We start from the raw sequence: 17,195 nt of genomic DNA on the forward strand, positions 1-17,195 counted from the left end.
CCAGGCCCAGTCTCACTAGTACTCCAGGCCCAGTCTCACTAGTACTCCAGGCCCAGTCTCACTAGTACTCCAGGCCCAGTCTCACTAGTACTCCAGGCCCAGTCTCACTAGTACTCCAGGCCCAGTCTCACTAGTACTCCAGGCCCAGTCTCACTAGTACTCCAGGCCCAGTCTCACTAGTACTCCAGGCCCAGTCTCACTAGTACTCCAGGCCCAGTCTCACTAGTACTCCAGGCCCAGTCTCACTAGTACTCCAGGCCCAGTCTCACTAGTACTCCAGGCCCAGTCTCACTAGTACTCCAGGCCCAGTCTCACTAGTACTCCAGGCCCAGTCTCACTAGTACTCCAGGCCCAGTCTCACTAGTACTCCAGGCCTATTTCACTCGCACTACATGTGAAGCATAGTACTCCAGGCCCAGCTTTAATAGTACTTCTGACCCACCATCAAGAGCAATCCAGAACATTCTCACTAGTTCTCCAGGCCCAGTCTCACCAGTACTCCAGGTCTAGCCTCACCAGTACTCCTGGCCCAGCCTCACCAGTACTCCAGGCCAAGCTCCACTAGTACTTCAGGCCAGGCTTCACTAGTACTCTAGTCCCAGCTCCTTCGTACTTCAGGCCAGCTACACTAATTCTCCAGGACCAGATACAGTCTCATTAGTACTCCAGTATCAGCCTCCCCAGTACTCCAGGACCAGCCTCCCCAGTACTCCAGGACCAGCCTCCCCAGTACTCCAGGCCCAGCCTCCCCAGTACTCCAGGCCCAGCCTCCCCAGTACTCCAGGCCCAGCCTCCCCAGTACTCCAGGCCCAGCCTCCCCAGTACTCCAGGCCCAGCCTCCCCAGTACTCCAGGCCCAGCCTCCCCAGTAGTCCAGGCCCAGCCTCCCCAGTAGTCCAGGCCCAGCCTCACCAGTACTCCTGGCCCAGCCTCACCAGTACTCCTGGCCCAGCCTCACCAGTACTCCTGGCCCAGTGTTGAGCTCGTCGAAAGAACCAAAGACTTGTTGATCCAAACCAAGGCTTTTATTAGCAAAAGACCGGAGCTCTTCACAGGTGGCCGACCAGTCCGGAATGATCCGACCTGGCTAGGGACACAACCCTTTAAGGCCCAAACAATAGGTGTGGCTTAGCTCTCAGCCAATCGCTGTAAGCACAGTCTAGATACAGTAACTATATACACTATGTACATTGGTGATAGATCTGTACTATCACACCCAGCCTCACCAGTATTCCAGGCCCAGCTTCCCCTGTACTCCAGGCCCAGCCTCACCAGTACTCCAGGCCCAGCCTCACCAGTACTCCAGGCCCAGCCTCACCTGTACTCCTGGCACAGCCTCACCAGTACTCCAGGCCCAGCCTCACCAGTACTCCAGGCCAACCTCCACTACTACTTCAGGCCAGAATTCACTAGTACTCTAGTTCCAGCTCCCCTCGTACTTCAGGCCAGCTACACTAATTCTCCAGGACCAGCCACACCAGTTTTCTAGACCCAGTCTCATTAGTACTCCACTATCAGCCTCAGCAGAACTCCAGGCCTTTCCCCTCTCATCATCCAGGCTCACGTTCACCTGATCTCCAGTCCCAGCCTCACCAGTACACCAGGACCAATCTCAGCAGTGCTCCAGGCCTGGCCCCCTCTAGTACTATACGTCCAGCCTGACCAGTACTCCAGGCCAAGCATTACTAATACTCCAGAAGAAATATCACAAGCACACCAGGCATAGATTCATTAGAACTTCAGGCACGGCATCAGCAGTAGCCCAGGCTCTGCATCAGTAGTACACCAAGCCCAGTCCTACTAGTACTCCTGTCGGGGCCTCCCCGGTGCTCCTGGCGGCGCCTCCCCAGCACTCCAGGCCAAGCCTCCCCAACACTCCAGGTCCAGCCACCCCAGTACTCCAAGCCCAGCCTCCCCAGTACTCCAGGCCCAGCCTCACCAGTACTCCTGCCCCACCCTCACCAGTACTCCAGGCCGAGCCTCACGAGTACTCCAAGCCCAGCCTCCCGAGTACTCCAGGTCCATTCTCACCAGTACTCCAGGCCCAGCCTTACCAATACTTCTGGCCCAGACTCACCAGTACTCCAGACCCAGCCTCGCCAGGACTCCAGGCCCGGCCTCCCCAGCACTTCAGGTCCAGCCTCCCCAGTACTCCAGGCCCAGCTTCCCCAGAACTCCATGCCCAGCTTCCCCAGTACTCCAGGCCCAGCCTCCCCAGTACTCCAGGCCCAGCCTCACCAATATTCCAGTCCCAGCCTCCCCAGTACTCCAGGCCCAGCCTCACCAGTACTCCAGGCCCAGTCTCACCAGTACTCCAGGCCCAGCCTCGCAAGTACTCGAGGCCAAGCTCCACTAGTACTTCAGGCCAGGCTTCACTAGTACTCTAGTCCCAGCTCCCCTCGTACTTCAGGCCAGCTACACTAATTCTCCAGGACCAGCCGCACCAGTTTTCTAGACCGAGTCTTATTAGTACTCCAGTATCAGCCTCAGCAGAACTCCAGGCCTTGCCCCTCTCGTCATCCAGGCTCACGCGCACCTGATCTCAAGTCCCAGCCTCAGCAGTACACCAGGACCAGCCTCAGCAGTGCTGCAGGCCTGGCCCCTCTAGTACTATACGTCCAGCCTGACCAGTAATCCAGGCCAAGCATTACTAATACTCCAGAACAAACATCACAAGCACACCAGGCATAGATTCATTAGACCTTCAGGCACGGCGTCAGCAGTAGTCCAGGCTCTGCATCAGTAGTACACCAAGCCCAGTCCCACCAGTACTCCTGGCGGGGCCTCCCCGGTGCTTCTGGCCCGGCCTCCCCGGTGCTAGTCGCCTGGCCTCCCCGGTGCTCCTGGCCCGGCCTCCCCGGTGCTCCTGGCGCGGCTTCCCCGGTGCTCCTGGCCCGGCCTCCCCGGTGCTCCTGGCCCGGCCTCCCCGGTGCTCCTTGCGCGGCCTCCCCGGTGCTAGTGGCCGTGCCTCCCCGGTGCTCCTGGCCCGGCCTGCCCGATGCTCCTGGCCCGGCCTCCCCGGTGCTCCTGGCCCGGCCTCCCCAGCACTCCAGGTCCCGCCACCCCAGTACACCAGGACCAGCCTCCCCAGTAATCCAGGCCCAGCCTCACCAGTACTCCAGGCCCAGCCTCCCCAGTACTCCAGGCCCAGCCTCACCAGTACTCCAGGCCCAACTCCACTAGTACTTGAGGCCCGGTGTCACTAGAACTCCTGGACCAGCCTCATGAGTTCCCTAGGCTCAGCCACATTGGTACTCCAGAATCAGCCTCACAAGAACTCCATACCTTGCCCTTCTAGTCATCCAGACTCACCCTCACCTGATCTCCAATTGCACATTCACCAGTACTCCAGGCCCAGCCTCACCAGAACTCCAGACCCAGCTTCACTAGTACTTCTGACCCAGCATCAAGAGCAATCCAGGCCATTCTCACTAGTTCTCCAGGCCCAGCCTCACCAGTACTCCAGATCCAACCTCACCAGTACACCAGGCCCAGCCTCACCTGTACTCCAGGCCCAGCCTCACCAGTACTCCAGGACCAGCCTCACTAGTACACCAGGCCCAGCCTCACCTCTACTCAAAGGCCCAGCCGCACCAGTACTCCAGGCCCAGTCTCCCCAGTACTCCAGGCGCAGCCTCACCAGTACTCCAGGCCAGCCTCACCAGTACTCCAGGCCGAACCTCACAAGTACTCAAGGCCCAGCCTCACCAGTACTCCAGGCCCAGCCTCACCAGTACTTCAGCCCAGAGTCACTAGTACTGGACCAGCCTCACCAGTTCCCTAGGCCCAGCCACATTGGTACTCCAGTATCAGCCTCACCAGAACTCCAGACCTTGACCTTCTATTCCTCCAGACTCACGCTCACCTGATCTCCAGTCCCAGACCACCAGTACTCCAGGCCATCCTCACTAGTTCTCTAGGCCCAGCCTCACCAGAAGTCCAGGCCCAGCCTCAGTAGTACTCCAGACCGTCTCACTAGTACTCCAGGCCTATTTCACTCGCACTACATGTGAAGCTTCACCAGAACGGCAGGCCCAGCTTCACTAGTACTTCTGACCCAGCATCTAGAGCAATCCAGGCCATTCTCACTAGTTCTCCAGGCCCAGCCTCACCAGTACTCCAGATCCAGCCTCACCAGTACTCCAGGCCCAGCCTCACCAGTACTACAGGACCAGCCTCACTAGTACACCAGGCCCAGCCTCATCTGTACTCCAGGCCCAGCCGCACCAGTACTCCAGGCCCAGCCTCACCAGTACTCCAGGCCCAACTCCACTAGTACTTCAGCCCGGCGTCACTAGTACTCCTGGACCAGCCTCACCAGTTCCCTAGGCCCAGCCACATTGGTACTCCAGAATCAGCCTCACCAGAACTCCAGAACTTGACCTTCTATTCCTCAGACTCACCCTCACCTGACTTCCAGTCCCAGACCACCAGTACTCCAGGCCATCCTCACTAGTTCTCTAGGCCCAGCCTCACCAGTTCTCCAGGCCAAGCTCCACTAGTACTTCAGGCCAGGCTTCACCAGTACTCTAGTCCCAGATCCCCTCGTACTTCAGTCCAGCTACACTAATGCTCCAGGACGAGCCACACCAGTTTTCTAGACCAAGTCTCATTAGTACTTCAGTATCAGCCTCAGCGGAACTCCAGGCCTTGCCCCTCTAGTCATCCAGGCTCACACTCACCTGATCTCCAGACCCAGCCTCACCAGTAAACAAGGCACAGCCTCAGCAGTGCTCCAGGCCTGGCCACTCAAGTACTATACGTCCAGCCTGAGCAGTACTCCAGGCCCAGCATTACTAATGCTCCAGAACAAACATCACAAGCACACCAGGCATAGATTCATTAGACCTTCATGCACGGCGTCAGCAGTAGTCCAGGCTCTGCATCAGTAGTACACCAAGCCCAGTCCCACCAGTACTCCTGGCGGGGCCTCCCCGGTGCTTCTGGCCCGGCCTCCCCGGTGCTAGTCGCCTGGCCTCCCCGGTGCTCCTGGCCCGGCCTCCCCGGTGCTCCTGGCGCGGCTTCCCCGGTGCTCCTGGCCCGGCCTCCCCGGTGCTCCTGGCCCGGCCTCCCCGGTGCTCCTGGCCCGGCCTCCCCGGTGCTAGTGGCCCTGCCTCCCCGGTGCTCCTGGCCCGGCCTCCCCGGAGCTCCTGGCCCGGCCTCCCCGGTGCTCCTGTCCGGGCCTCCCCGCTGCTCCTGGCCCGGCCTCCCCAGCGCTCCAGGCCCGGCCTCCCCAGCACTCCAGGTCCCGCCACCCCAGTACTCCAGGACCAGCCTCCCCAGTAATCCAGGCCCAGCCTCACCAGTACTCAAGGCCCAGCCTCCCCAGTACTCCAGGCCCAGCGTCCCCAGTACTCCAGGCCCAGCCTCACCAGTACTCCAGGCCCAACTCCACTAGTACTTCAGGCCCGGTTTCACTAGAACTCCTGGACCAGCCTCATGAGTTCCCTAGGCTCAGCCACATTGGTACTCCAGTATCAGCCTCACAAGAACTCCAGACCTTGCCCTTCTAGTCATCCAGACTCACCCTCACCTGATCTCCAGTTGCACATTCACTAGTACTCCAGGCCCAGCCTCACCAGAACTCCAGACCCAGCTTCACTAGTACTTCTGACTCAGCATCAAGAGCAATCCAGGCCATTCTCACTAGTTCTCCAGGCCCAGCCTCACCAGTACTCCAGATCCAGCCTCGCCAGTACACCAGGCCCAGCCTCACCTGTACTCCAGGCCCAGCCTCACCAGTACTCCAGGACCAGCCTCACTAGTACACCAGGCCCAGCCTCACCTCTACTCCAGGCCCAGCCGCACCAGTACTCCAGGCCCAGCCTCCCCAGTATTCCAGGCGCAGCCTCACCAGTACTCCAGGCCCAGCCTCACCAGTACTCCATTCCCAGCCTCACAAGTACTCAAGGCCCAGCCTCACCAGTACTCCTGGCCCAGCCTCACCAGTATTCCAGGCCCAGCCTCCCCAGTACTCCAGGCCCAGCCTCACCAGTACTTCAGCCCGGAGTCACTAGTACTGGACCAGCCTCACCAGTTCCCTAAGCCCAGCCACATTGGTACTCCAGTATCAGCCTCACCAGAACTCCAGACCTTGACCTTCTATTCCTCCAGACTCACCCTCACCTGATCTCCAGTCCCAGACCACCAGTACTCCAGGCCATCCTCACTAGTTCTCTAGGCCCAGCCTCACCAGAAGTCCAGGCCCAGCCTCAGTAGTACTCCAGACCGTCTCACTAGTACTCCAGGCCCAGTCTCACTAGTACTCCAGGCCTATTTCACTCGCACTACATGTGAAGCTCCACCAAAACGGCAGGCCCAGCTTCACTAGTACTTCTGACCCAGCATCAAGAGCAATCCAGGCCATTCTCACTCGTTCTCCATGCCCAGCCTCACCAGTACTCCAGATCCAGCCTCACCAGTACTCCAGGCCCAGCCTCACCAGTACTACAGGACCAGCCTCACTAGTACACCAGGCCCAGCCTCACCTGTACTCCAGGCCTAGCCGCACCAGTACTCCAGGCCCAGCCTCACCAGTACTCCAGGCGCAGCGTCCCCAGTACTCCAGGCCCAACTCCACTAGTACTTCAGACCGGCGTCACTAGTACTCCTGGACCAGCCTCACCAGTTCCCTAGGCCCAGCCACATTTGTACTCCAGAATCAGCCTCACCAGAACTCCAGAACCTGACCTTCTATTCCTCAGACTCACCCTCACCTGACTTCCAGTCCCAGACCACCAGTACGCAAGGCCATCCTCACTAGTTCTCTAGGCTCAGCCTCACCTGTTCTCCAGGCCAAGCTCCACTAGTACTTCAGGCCAGGCTTCACCAGTACTCTAGTCCCAGATCCCCTCGTACTTCAGTCCAGCTACACTAATAATCCAAGACTAGCCACACCAGTTTTCTAGACCAAGTCTCATTAGTACTCCAGTATCAGCCTCAGCAGAACTCCAGGCCTTGCCCCTCTAGTCATCCAGGCTCACGCTCACCTGATCTCCAGACCCAGCCTCACCAGTACACCAGGCCCAGCCTCAGCAGTGCTCCAGGCCTGGCCACTCAAGTACTATACGTCCAGCCTGAGCAGTACTCCAGGCCCAGCATTACTAATACTCCAGAACAAACATCACAGGTACACCAGGCATAGATTCATTAGACCTTCATGCACGGCGTCAGCAGTAGTCCACGCTCTGCATCAGTTGTACACCAAGCCCATTCCCACCGGTGCTCCTGGCCCGGCCTCCCCGGTGCTCCTGGCCCGGCCTCCCCGGTGCTCCTGGCCCGGCCTCCCCGCTGCTCCTGGCCCGGCCTCCCCGGTGCTTCTGGCCCGGCCTCCCCGGTGCTCCTCACCCGGCCTCCCCGGTACTCCAAGCCCATCCTCCCCAGTACTCCAGGCCCAGCCTCCCCAGTACTCCAGGCCCAGCCTCACCAGTACTCCTGCCCCAGCCTCACCAGTACTCCAGGCCGAGCCTCACCAGTACTCCAAGCCCAGCCTCCCAAGTACTCCAGGCCCAGCCTCACCAGTACTCCAGGCCCAACTCCACTAGTACTTCAGGCCCGGTGTCACTAGTACTCCTGGACCAGCCTCACGAGTTCCCTAGGCCAAGCCACATTGGTACTCCAGTATCAGCCTCACCAGAACTCCAGACCTTGCCCTTCTAGTCATCCAGACTCACCCTCACCTGATCTCCAGTCCCAGATTCACCAGTACTCCAGGCCCAGCCTCACCAGAACTCCAGGCCCAGCCTCAGTATTACTCCAAACCGTCTCACAAGTACTCCAGGACCAGTCTCACTAGTACTCCAGGCCTATTTCACTCGAACTACATGTGAAGCCTCACCAGTACTCCAGGGCCAGCCTCACCAGTACTCCAGGCCCAGCCTCACCAGTACTCCAGGCCCAGCCTCACCAGTACACCAGGCCCAGCCTCGCATGTACTCCAGTCCCAGCCTCACCAGTACACGTGGCCCAGCCTCAGCAGTGCTCCAGGCCTGGCCACTCTAGTACTATACGTCCAGCCTGACCAGTACTCCAGGCGCAGCATTACTAATACTCCAGAACAAACATCACAAGTACAACATTAGAACTTCAGGCACGGCGTCAGCAGTAGTCCAGGCTCTGCATCAGTTGTACACCAAGCCCAGTCCCACCAGTACTCCTGGACGGGCCTCCCCGGTGTTCCTGGCCCAATCTCCCCGGTGCTCCTGTCCAGGTCTCCCCGGTGCTCCTGGCCTGGCCTCCCCAGTGCTCCTGGCCCAGCATCCCCGGTGCTCCTGGCCCGGCATCCCTGGTGCTCCTGGCCTGGCCTCCCCGGTGCTCCTGTCCCGGCCTCCCCGGTGCTCCAGTCCCGGCCTCCCCGGTGCTCCTGTCCCGGCCTCCCCAGTGCTCCTGACCCGGACTCGCCGGTGCTCCTGGCCCGGCTTCGCCGGTGCTCCTGGCTCGGCCTCCCCAGCACTCCAGGCCCGGCCTCCCCAGCACTCCAGGACCCGCCTCCCCAGTACTCCAGGCCCTGCTTCGCCAGTACTCCAGGCCCAGCCTCACCAGTACTCCAGGCCCAGCCACATTGGTACTCCAGTATCAGCCTCACCAGAACTCCAGACCTTGCCCTTCTAGTCATCCAAACTCACCCTCACCTGATCTCCAGTCCCAGATTCACCGGTACTCCAGGCCCAGGCTCACCAGCACTCCAGGCCCAGCCTCAGTAGTACTCAAGACCGTCTCACTAGTACTCCAGGCCCAATCTCACTAGTAGTCCAGGCCTATTTCACTCGCACTACATGTGAAGCCTCACCAGAACTCCAGGCCCAGCTTCTCTATGTGAGAGATGGGAAAACTGATCTAAAATTATGAACATGAAGGAAACTAAAATTCATACATCAGTTAATGGCTGTAACCAGTACAAACAGGATGAACTTGGGGATTAGGATGCAGGAAAGCAGAATCAGCACAATTAACATAAGAATCTTCTAGTCTTTGTGACAAGACTAAGATAAGGAGTGGTAAGGAACAATAGAATGTAGGAAGTTGAGGTAGTCTGGAACAGATAAGGGTCTCCTAGCCCTGGACAGAAGTACCAAATCCTACATATCTAATTAGTTAACCTTACAGAGATTTATACATGTTAAATTAGCCAACCATAGAAAGGATGAGCCAACTCTGCATATCAAGAGACTGTAGCCCCGAGAATCAGGAAGATGTGAATAAGGACAATAACATGAAGGGACACCGACAGGTTACCCCCTGGTCCTCCAAGTATACTGAAATTGCACGTAGGCAGGCAGGATTGCCTAATGCCAAACCTCTCCAGCAGGAGGCAGAAGAATGTAAGGGGGAGGGTATTCCAATACTGAAATCAACTGTATAAAAGTTGGGTGAGCCCCAGTATATGTGTGTATTCCCAGGGTAAGGGGAAGCACCCAACTTTGCATTGTTGCTGTAATAAATGTTCTTTGTTCTCAATTTTTGTCTCGAGCAATTTCTTTAAAGGTACTTCTATTTCTAACAAATGGGGGCTCGCCCGGGATCACACTCCCTCCACTGACAGAGTACCCCGACGACGAGAGTAGGTGCACCCCGGCTGATTCAGCTGGACTCACGGACGACGGGTGGCTGGTCAGTGGAAGAAGCGAGTGATATCCGAGAAGAGGCATTGAGAACTAACGACGGAAGGAAGCGCGCTAGAGCATTCCTACTGGAACCCGGTAAGACAAATTTTACTTGCCTCTCAGAATGGGAAATATGGGTAGCAAGGAAGAGAGTCCTGGTTCAGGATGTGAAGATCAGATAACTACATACAACCCGCCCGGGTTGATGTTATCTGAGTGGGGCACGGGAAGGACCCGTGGAAAGGACAAACTGACCATGGTCAGGTATTGTTGTAGGGACTGGGTTAAATACCCGATAAAAGGGAGCTCCGTGTACTGGCCAAAACTCGGATCCGAGATGACTGGATGTGTCAAGCATTGAACATCTGGCTCTATCAAAACCAGAGAGATAACCTAGAGAGCAGAGAATATGCAGCCTGCTGGCTTAGGGGATCATTTGATCAATTGGTTTTGAAAGAAAAAGAGTACAAGGACAAGAGAGAGGAGGAACCTTTTGTCCCTGAACCACAAGGGTGGGATGTGTTACATTCCCTCCCTCCACCTTATGTTCCTCCTATGCCGGCTCCTATCTTTCCTCCCCCTCCTATAACCTACCCTTCTGCACCTTCCCCACCTCCCCCACCACTAGAGAAGAGAGAAGAGAGCAGGAGTGGTATGATGACTCGCTCACAAAGCACTCGATTACCACCCCTGTTGACAGGAGAGAGAGGTAACTTTAATTCAGAACAGAGTGAGACTCTTCAGGAAGAAAGGGCAGAACCCTTTGATTCATTTCCCAGGGAGCAGGAACCCAGACCTAATAAGCTAGAAACCAACTGGATGAGACCACTGTGGGAAGTTCCCATGGGAGAGGGTCTCGGTTTCGTAAATGTGCCCCTGACCAGTACTGAAGTGCGTAACTTTAAGAAAGAACTGACCTCACTGATAGAAGATCCCCAGGGATGTGCCGAACAGTTAGACCAATTTTTGGGACCAAATATATATACAATATGGGGGTCTCGACATAGAATCCCCAGCAGGGGAACAATTGGTACTAACTGGTTTTGTTACCAACTCAGTCCCAGACATTAGAAGAAAATTACAAAAGACAGAAAATTGGCATGAGCAGGGAATAACCCAGCTTCTACAGATAGCACAAAAAAGCATTTGTCCAGACATCTGAGGATAAGCAGAAAGCAAAGGCTAAAATTTTAATGCAAGCAGTTAAAGGAATAGTAGATGAGTAACATGAAAAAAGGCAGGGACTGTGTGCCAGCTCCTGAATGTTGGGAGAAGTGCAGCGAGTGGGAGAGTAGAGACCAGAGATAATTTCATAAATCACGACTTCCCACTTCAGTCACTGACCAATATTGATTAAAATTCATGCTAAAATTTAAATGTCATAAAGGATCGTTTATCAATACTGTAGAATGAGCGAATTTAACTACCAGTTAATTCCAATTTATGAAATAAATTGTATTCAAATGTGATTTTGCACAGGGAGTACCTGAGAGTTGAGTGATGTTATAACATTTGCAGGGAGAAATGTTTGCGCAAATTGGGTGAGTTCTATACATCTTAACTTTAAGTGTATGTGAGATAAAGAAAGGATCTGATGTGTAAAGTGGCTGGATCAGCCAGTTGAAGGGGGAGTGTGCATGTCCCTTTAAGTGCACTGTGGCACTTGAAATTGAGGCTTCAGGCTCTTGTCTTGCAGTTAGAGGTATGGAGTCCTATCAATACATTTAGTACATTTCTTCTACACATTCAGCAGTCAAGGTCCGTGAGTTTAAAGGTCACCCACCTCTGGAGAATAAAGATACCTCTGGGGATTCCTATGGGGATTCCTATAAGTTTAATCATTCATTTCTCTGGTGCATTTTCCTCTGGAGTGAAATTAATGCCTCAGCACAATTTCTCTGTATTGCCGCTGTTATTTAATTCATGATAACTTTCCCCCATTCATCAGGTTTATATTTAAATCCGGTAGTGCGGAAGTTACATTGTAAATAATCACGGAGGTAAACCCTGCGCAACTGGATTCATCTTAATGGAGAAATAAACCTGCGAACTGGTCTATGGTGCTGTGTGAGTACTGCAATAGGTGGAATATGATTTAAATTGGTGGCGTAGTTCAGAACAATTGGGTGCATAAGAATAATAATATCATTAAGAACTCACAGATCTTGTACCAGATGCTATTCAGTACATCTTGACTTAAGGACTGGAGAAATTGGCATGTTAGAATGAGATTGGCATGGCACCAATATTTCTTGATTCAATAATGACTCCACAAGCTCCAGGATTCATGCAGCAGAACTTTTAAGTGGAATATAATAGAAACTAGCCTGTACTTAAATGATTGTGTGTGCAATCTTCATAAGAACATCTTTTAACTTTTTTTGGTGCCTGTTTTACAGACTGTTTTAAATAAGGCCAGCTCCTGTGAGCTGTGGCACAAGGCATTTTACTTAAGGCAGAACTAAAGGTTGAATATGTTTCAAGTTCTCTTGCAGGGGCTCTTGTGCTGCAATGTCTGTTATGTACTCACTCTAACAAATTGGAGGGTTGTGCCCCATACAGACAAGCAGCTCCAACTGCATTTTAATAAGGTCTAACATATTCAAAACCCATGGAAATATGGTTTGTGTTTCATTTTACAATTTTTACACTAACACAAAGGAAAGTCAGATTGTTATTCATTTTATTAAAATCTAGTGATTGGTTATATGTAAAAGCATGGCAAGAGGAACAACTAAAACCTGCCTGGGATGGTCCCTACTGTGTACTTTTAATTACAGACACCGCAGTACAAACAAGAGAAAAAGGCTGGACCCACATTCAAAGAATTAAACCAGCTACCGAACCACAGAATCACGACAGTCAAACTCAACCCTCCACCTGGCGTGCAGTGCCTCATCCTTCTGACCTGAAAGTGACACTACACCGTGAAAAAGTGCCGTAATGTTGTTTTTACCATTTATTGTATTGTTTAATTGTTGCTTCTCCATTTCTGGGACAGCACTTAATTACTCACAATGTATTAAGTCCTCCTGGGATAGGGGCAGCAGAGGTCACAATTATTTTCCTTTAGAATGTAGACAGGGCATAGATTTAATGTATAGTCATAGTGGGGTATGGGTTAACAAGGGATTCCAATACGGACCAGGGGAACTGAACAGCTTTAGTGGAGTACATCTAATTTGTATCTTAGCCTACACAGGTATTAAAGACAGGAGTTTTAAAGCGATAGCACAAAGGACATGGTGGGACAAAGACAGACAGAATGGTAGTCAGGATTGTACATGTTGCAGAGAGAGAGCACCCTCCCAGTGCTCCTGGCCCGGCCTCACCGGTGCTCCTGGCCCTGCCTCCCCGGTGCTCCTGGCCCTGCTTCCCCGGTGCTCGTGGCCCGGCCTCGCAGGTGCTCCTGGCCTGGCCTCCCCGATGGTCCTGGCCCGGCCTCCCCTGTGCTCCTTGCCCGGCCTCCCAGATGCTCCTGGACCAGCCTCCCCGCCGCTCCTGTCCAGGCCTTCCCTGCACTGCAGGCCCGGCCTCCCCAGAACTCCAGGCCCAGCCTCACCAGTACTCCAGGCCCAGCCTCACGAGTACTCCAGGCCCAGCCTCACAGTACTCCAGGCCGGGCCTCACAAGTACTCGAGGCCAAGGTCCACTAGTACTTCTGGCCAGGCTTCACCAGTACTCTAGTCGCAGCTCCCCTCATACATCAGGCCAGCCACACTAATTCTCCAGGACCAGCCACACCAGTTTTCTAAACCCAGTCTCATGAGTACTCCAGTATTAGCCTAAGCAGACCTCCAGGCCTTTCCACTCCAGTCATCCAGGATCACGCTCACCAGATCTCCAGTCGCAGCCTCACCAGTACACCAGGACCAGCATCAGCAGTGATCCAGGCCTGGCCCCTAAAGTACTATACGTCCAGCCTGACCAGTACTCCAGGCCCAGCATTACTAATACTCCGGAACAAATATCACAAGTACACCAGGCAGAGATTCATTAGAACTTCAGGCGCGGCGTCAGCAGTAGTCCAGGCTCTGCATCAGTAGTACACCAAGCCCAGTCCCACCAGTACTTCTGGCGGGGCCTCCCCGGTGCTCCTGGAGGTGCCTCCCCGATGCTCCTGGCCCGGCCGCCCCAGTGCTCCTGGACCGGCTTCCCCGGTGCTCCTGGCCCGTCCTCGCCAGTGCTCCTGGCCCGGCCTCCCCGGTGCTCCTGGACCGGCCTCGCAGGTGCTCCTGGCCCGGCCTCCCCGGTGCTCGTGGCCCGGCCTCCCAGATGTTCCTGTCCCGGGCTGCCTGGTGCTCGTTGCCCGGCCTCCTCGGTGCTCCAGGCCTCGGCTCCCAGGTGCTCCTGGCCAGGCCTCCCCGGTGCTCCTTTCCCGGCCTCCCCAGCACTGCAGGCCCGGCCGCCCCAGTACTGCAGTCCCGGCCACCCCAGCACTCCAGGCCCTGCCTCGCCAGCACTTCAGGTCCAGCCTCCCCACTACTCCAGGCCCAGCCTCCCCAGTACTCCAGCCCCTGCCTCCCCAGTACCCCAGGCCCAGCTTCATCAGTACCCCTGGCCCAGCCTCACCATTACACTAGGCCCATCTCCCCAGTACTCCAGGCCCAGCCTCACCACTACTCCAGGCCCAGCCTCACCAGTACTCCAGGCCCAGCCTCAACAGTACTCCTGGCCCAGCCTCACCAATACTCCTGGCCCATCCTCACCAGTACTCCAGGCCCAGCCTCGCAAGTACTCGAGGCCAAGCTCCACTAGTACTTCAGGCCAGGCTTCACCAGTACTCTAGTCCCAGCTCCCCTCGTACTTCAGGCCAGATACACTAATTCTCCAGGTCCAGCCACACCAGTTTTCTAGACCCAGTCTCATTAGTACTCCAGTATCAGCATCAGCAGACCTCCAGGCCTTGCCCCTCTAGTCATCCATGCTCACGCTCACCTGATCTCCAGTCCTAGCCTCACCAGTACACGAGGCCCAGCCTCAGCAGTGCTCGAGGCCTGGCCACTCTAGTACTATAGGTCCAGCCTGACCAGTACTCCAGGCCCAGCATTACTAATACTCCAGAAAAAAAATCACCAGTACACCAGGCATAGATTTATTAGAACTTCAGGCACGGCGTCAGCAGTAGCCCAGGCTCTGCATCAGTAGTACACCAAGCCCAGTCCCACCAGTGCTCCTGGCAGGGCCTCCCGGTGCTCCTGGACCGGCCACCCCGGTGCTCCTGGCCAGGCCTCCCTGGTGCTCCTTTCCCGGCCTCCCCGGTGCTCCTGGCCCGGTCTCCCCTGTGCTCCTGGCCCGGCCTCCCTGGTGCTCCTGGCCCTGCCTCCCCGGTGCTCCTGGCCCTGCCTCCCCGGTGCTCCTGGCCCTGCCTCCCCAGTGCTCCTGGCCTTGCCTCCCCGATGGTCCTGGCCCGGCCTCCCCGGTGCTCCTGGCCCGGTCTCCCCTGTGCTCCTGGCCCGGCCTCCCTGGTGCTCCTGGCCCTGCCTCCCCGGTGCTCCTGGCCCTGCCTCCCCGGTGCTCGTGGCCCGGCCTCCCCAGTGCTCCTGGCCTTGCCTCCCCGATGGTCCTGGCCCGGCCTCCCCGGTGCTCCTGGCCCGGCCTCCCAGGTGCTCCTGGACCAGCCTCCACGCCGGTCCTGTCCAGGCCTTCCCAGCACTGAAGGCCCGGTCTCCCCAGTACTGCTGGACAGGCCACCCCAGCACTCCAGGCCCGGCATCCCCAGCTCATCAGGTCCAGCCTCTCCAGTACTCCAGGCCCAGCCTCACCAGTACTCCAGGCACAGCCTCACCAGTACTCCAGGCCCAGCGTCACCAGTACTCCTGACCCAGCCTCACCAGTACTCCTGGCCCAGCCTCACCAGTACTCCTGGTACAGCCTCATCAGTACTCCAGGCCCAGCCTCACAAGTACTCAAGGCCAAGGTCCACTAGTACTTCAGGCCAGGCTTCACCAGTACTCTAGTCCCAGCTCCCCTCGTACTTCAGGCCAGCTACACTAATTCTCCAGGACCAGCCACAGCAGTTTTCTAGACCCACTCTCATTAGTACTCCAGTATCAGCCTAAGCAGACCTCCAAGCCTTGCCCCTCTCGTCAACCAGGCTCAAGCTCACCTGATCTCCAGTCCCAGCCTCACCAGTACACCAGGACCAGCCTCAGCAGTGCTCCAGGCCTGGCCCCTCCAATACTATACGTCCAGCCTGACCAGTACTCCAGGCCAAGCATTACTAATACTCCGCAACAAACATCACAAGTATACCAGGCATAGATTCAATAGAACTTCAGGCGCGGCGTCAGCAGTAGTCCAGGCTCTGCATCAGTAGTACACCAAGCCCAGTCCCAGCAGTACTTCTGGCGGGGCCTCCCCGGTGCTCCTGGCGGTGCTTCCCCGATGCTCCTGGCCCGGCCTCCCCGATGCTCCTGGCCCGGCCTCGCCGGTGCTCCTGGGCCGGCCTCGCCGCTGCTCCTGGCCCGGCCTCGCCGCTGCTCCTCGCCCGGCCTCACCGGTGCTCCTGCCCGGCGTACCTGGTGGTCCTGGCCCGGACTCCCCGGTGCTCCTGGCCCGGCCTCCCCGGTGCTCCTGGCCCGGCCTCCCCGGTGCTCCTGGACCGGCCTCCCCGGTGCTCCTGGCTCGGCCTCCCCAGCGCTCCAGGCCAGGCCTCCCCGTTGCTCCTGGCACGGCCTCCCCAGCACACCAGGTCCCACCTCCCCTGTACTCCAGTCCCAGCCTCCCCAGTTCTCCAGGCCCAGCCACACCAGTACTCCAAGCCCAGCCTCCCCAGTACTCCAGGCACTGCGTCCCCAGTTCTCCAGGCCCAGCCTCACCAGCACTCCAGGCCAAACTCCCCTCGTACTTCAGGCCAGTTACACTAATTCTCGAGGACCAGCCACACCAGTTTTCTAGAACCAGTCTCATTAGTACTCCAGTATCAGCCTCAGCAGACCTCCAGGCCTTGCGCCTCTAGTCATCCAGGCTCACGCTCACCTGATCTCCAGTCCAGGCCTCACCAGTACACCAGGACCAGCCGCAGCAGTGCTCCAGGCCTGGCCCCTCTAGTACTATATATCCAGCCTGACCAGTACTCCAAGCCAAGCATTACTAATACTCAGGAACAAACATCACAAGTACACCAGGCATAGATTCATTAGAACTTCAGGCACGACGTCAGCAGTCGTTCAGGCTCTGCATCAGTAGTACACCAAGCCCAGTCCCAGCAGTACTCCTGGCGGGGCCTCCCCGGTGCTCCTGGCCCAGTCTCCCCTGTGCTTCTGGCCCGGCCTCCCCGGTGCTCCTGGCCCGGCCTCCCTGGTGCTCCTTTCCCGGCCTCCCCGGTGCTCCTGGCCCGGTCTCCCCTGTGCTCCTGGCCCGGCCTCCCTGGTGCTCCTGGCCCTGCCTCCCCGGTGCTCCTGGCCCTGCCTCCCCGGTGCTCGTGGCCCGGCCTCCCCAGTGCTCCTGGCCTTGCCTCCCCGATAGTCCTGGCCCGGCCTCCCCGGTGCTCCTGGCCCGGCCTCCCAGGTGCTCCTGGACCAGCCTCCAGCCGGTCCTGTCCAGGCCTTCCCAGCACTGCAGGCCCGGTCTCCCCAGTACTGCTGGACAG

General features: G+C 56.9%; 3 protein-coding genes across 3 annotated transcripts; all 3 read left to right on the forward strand.

The window, feature by feature from the left end:
* Positions 1 to 1,182: 1,182 nt before the first annotated feature.
* On the forward strand, positions 1,183 to 3,205 carry LOC138742004 (proline-rich protein 36-like). The gene is made up of 5 exons (XM_069896199.1): positions 1,183 to 1,434; positions 1,558 to 1,719; positions 1,781 to 2,354; positions 2,524 to 2,629; positions 2,746 to 3,205. The coding sequence occupies exons 1-5, from the start codon at positions 1,183 to 1,185 to the stop codon at positions 3,203 to 3,205; spliced, it is 1,554 nt and encodes a 517-aa protein (XP_069752300.1).
* Positions 3,206 to 4,851: 1,646 nt separating this feature from the next.
* LOC138742005 (proline-rich protein 36-like) lies at positions 4,852 to 8,000 on the forward strand. Its single transcript, XM_069896200.1, has 7 exons — positions 4,852 to 5,373; positions 5,559 to 5,993; positions 6,114 to 6,214; positions 6,316 to 6,603; positions 6,727 to 6,807; positions 6,931 to 7,496; positions 7,690 to 8,000. The coding sequence occupies exons 1-7, from the start codon at positions 4,852 to 4,854 to the stop codon at positions 7,998 to 8,000; spliced, it is 2,304 nt and encodes a 767-aa protein (XP_069752301.1).
* Positions 8,001 to 13,715: 5,715 nt separating this feature from the next.
* LOC138742006 (proline-rich protein 36-like) lies at positions 13,716 to 15,920 on the forward strand. Its single transcript, XM_069896201.1, has 4 exons — positions 13,716 to 14,381; positions 14,557 to 14,610; positions 14,704 to 15,552; positions 15,645 to 15,920. The coding sequence occupies exons 1-4, from the start codon at positions 13,716 to 13,718 to the stop codon at positions 15,918 to 15,920; spliced, it is 1,845 nt and encodes a 614-aa protein (XP_069752302.1).
* Positions 15,921 to 17,195: the final 1,275 nt, after the last annotated feature.

Source organism: Narcine bancroftii, chromosome 8 (genome assembly GCF_036971445.1).
Source record: "Narcine bancroftii isolate sNarBan1 chromosome 8, sNarBan1.hap1, whole genome shotgun sequence".
NCBI classification, from domain to species: Eukaryota; Metazoa; Chordata; class Chondrichthyes; order Torpediniformes; family Narcinidae; genus Narcine; species Narcine bancroftii.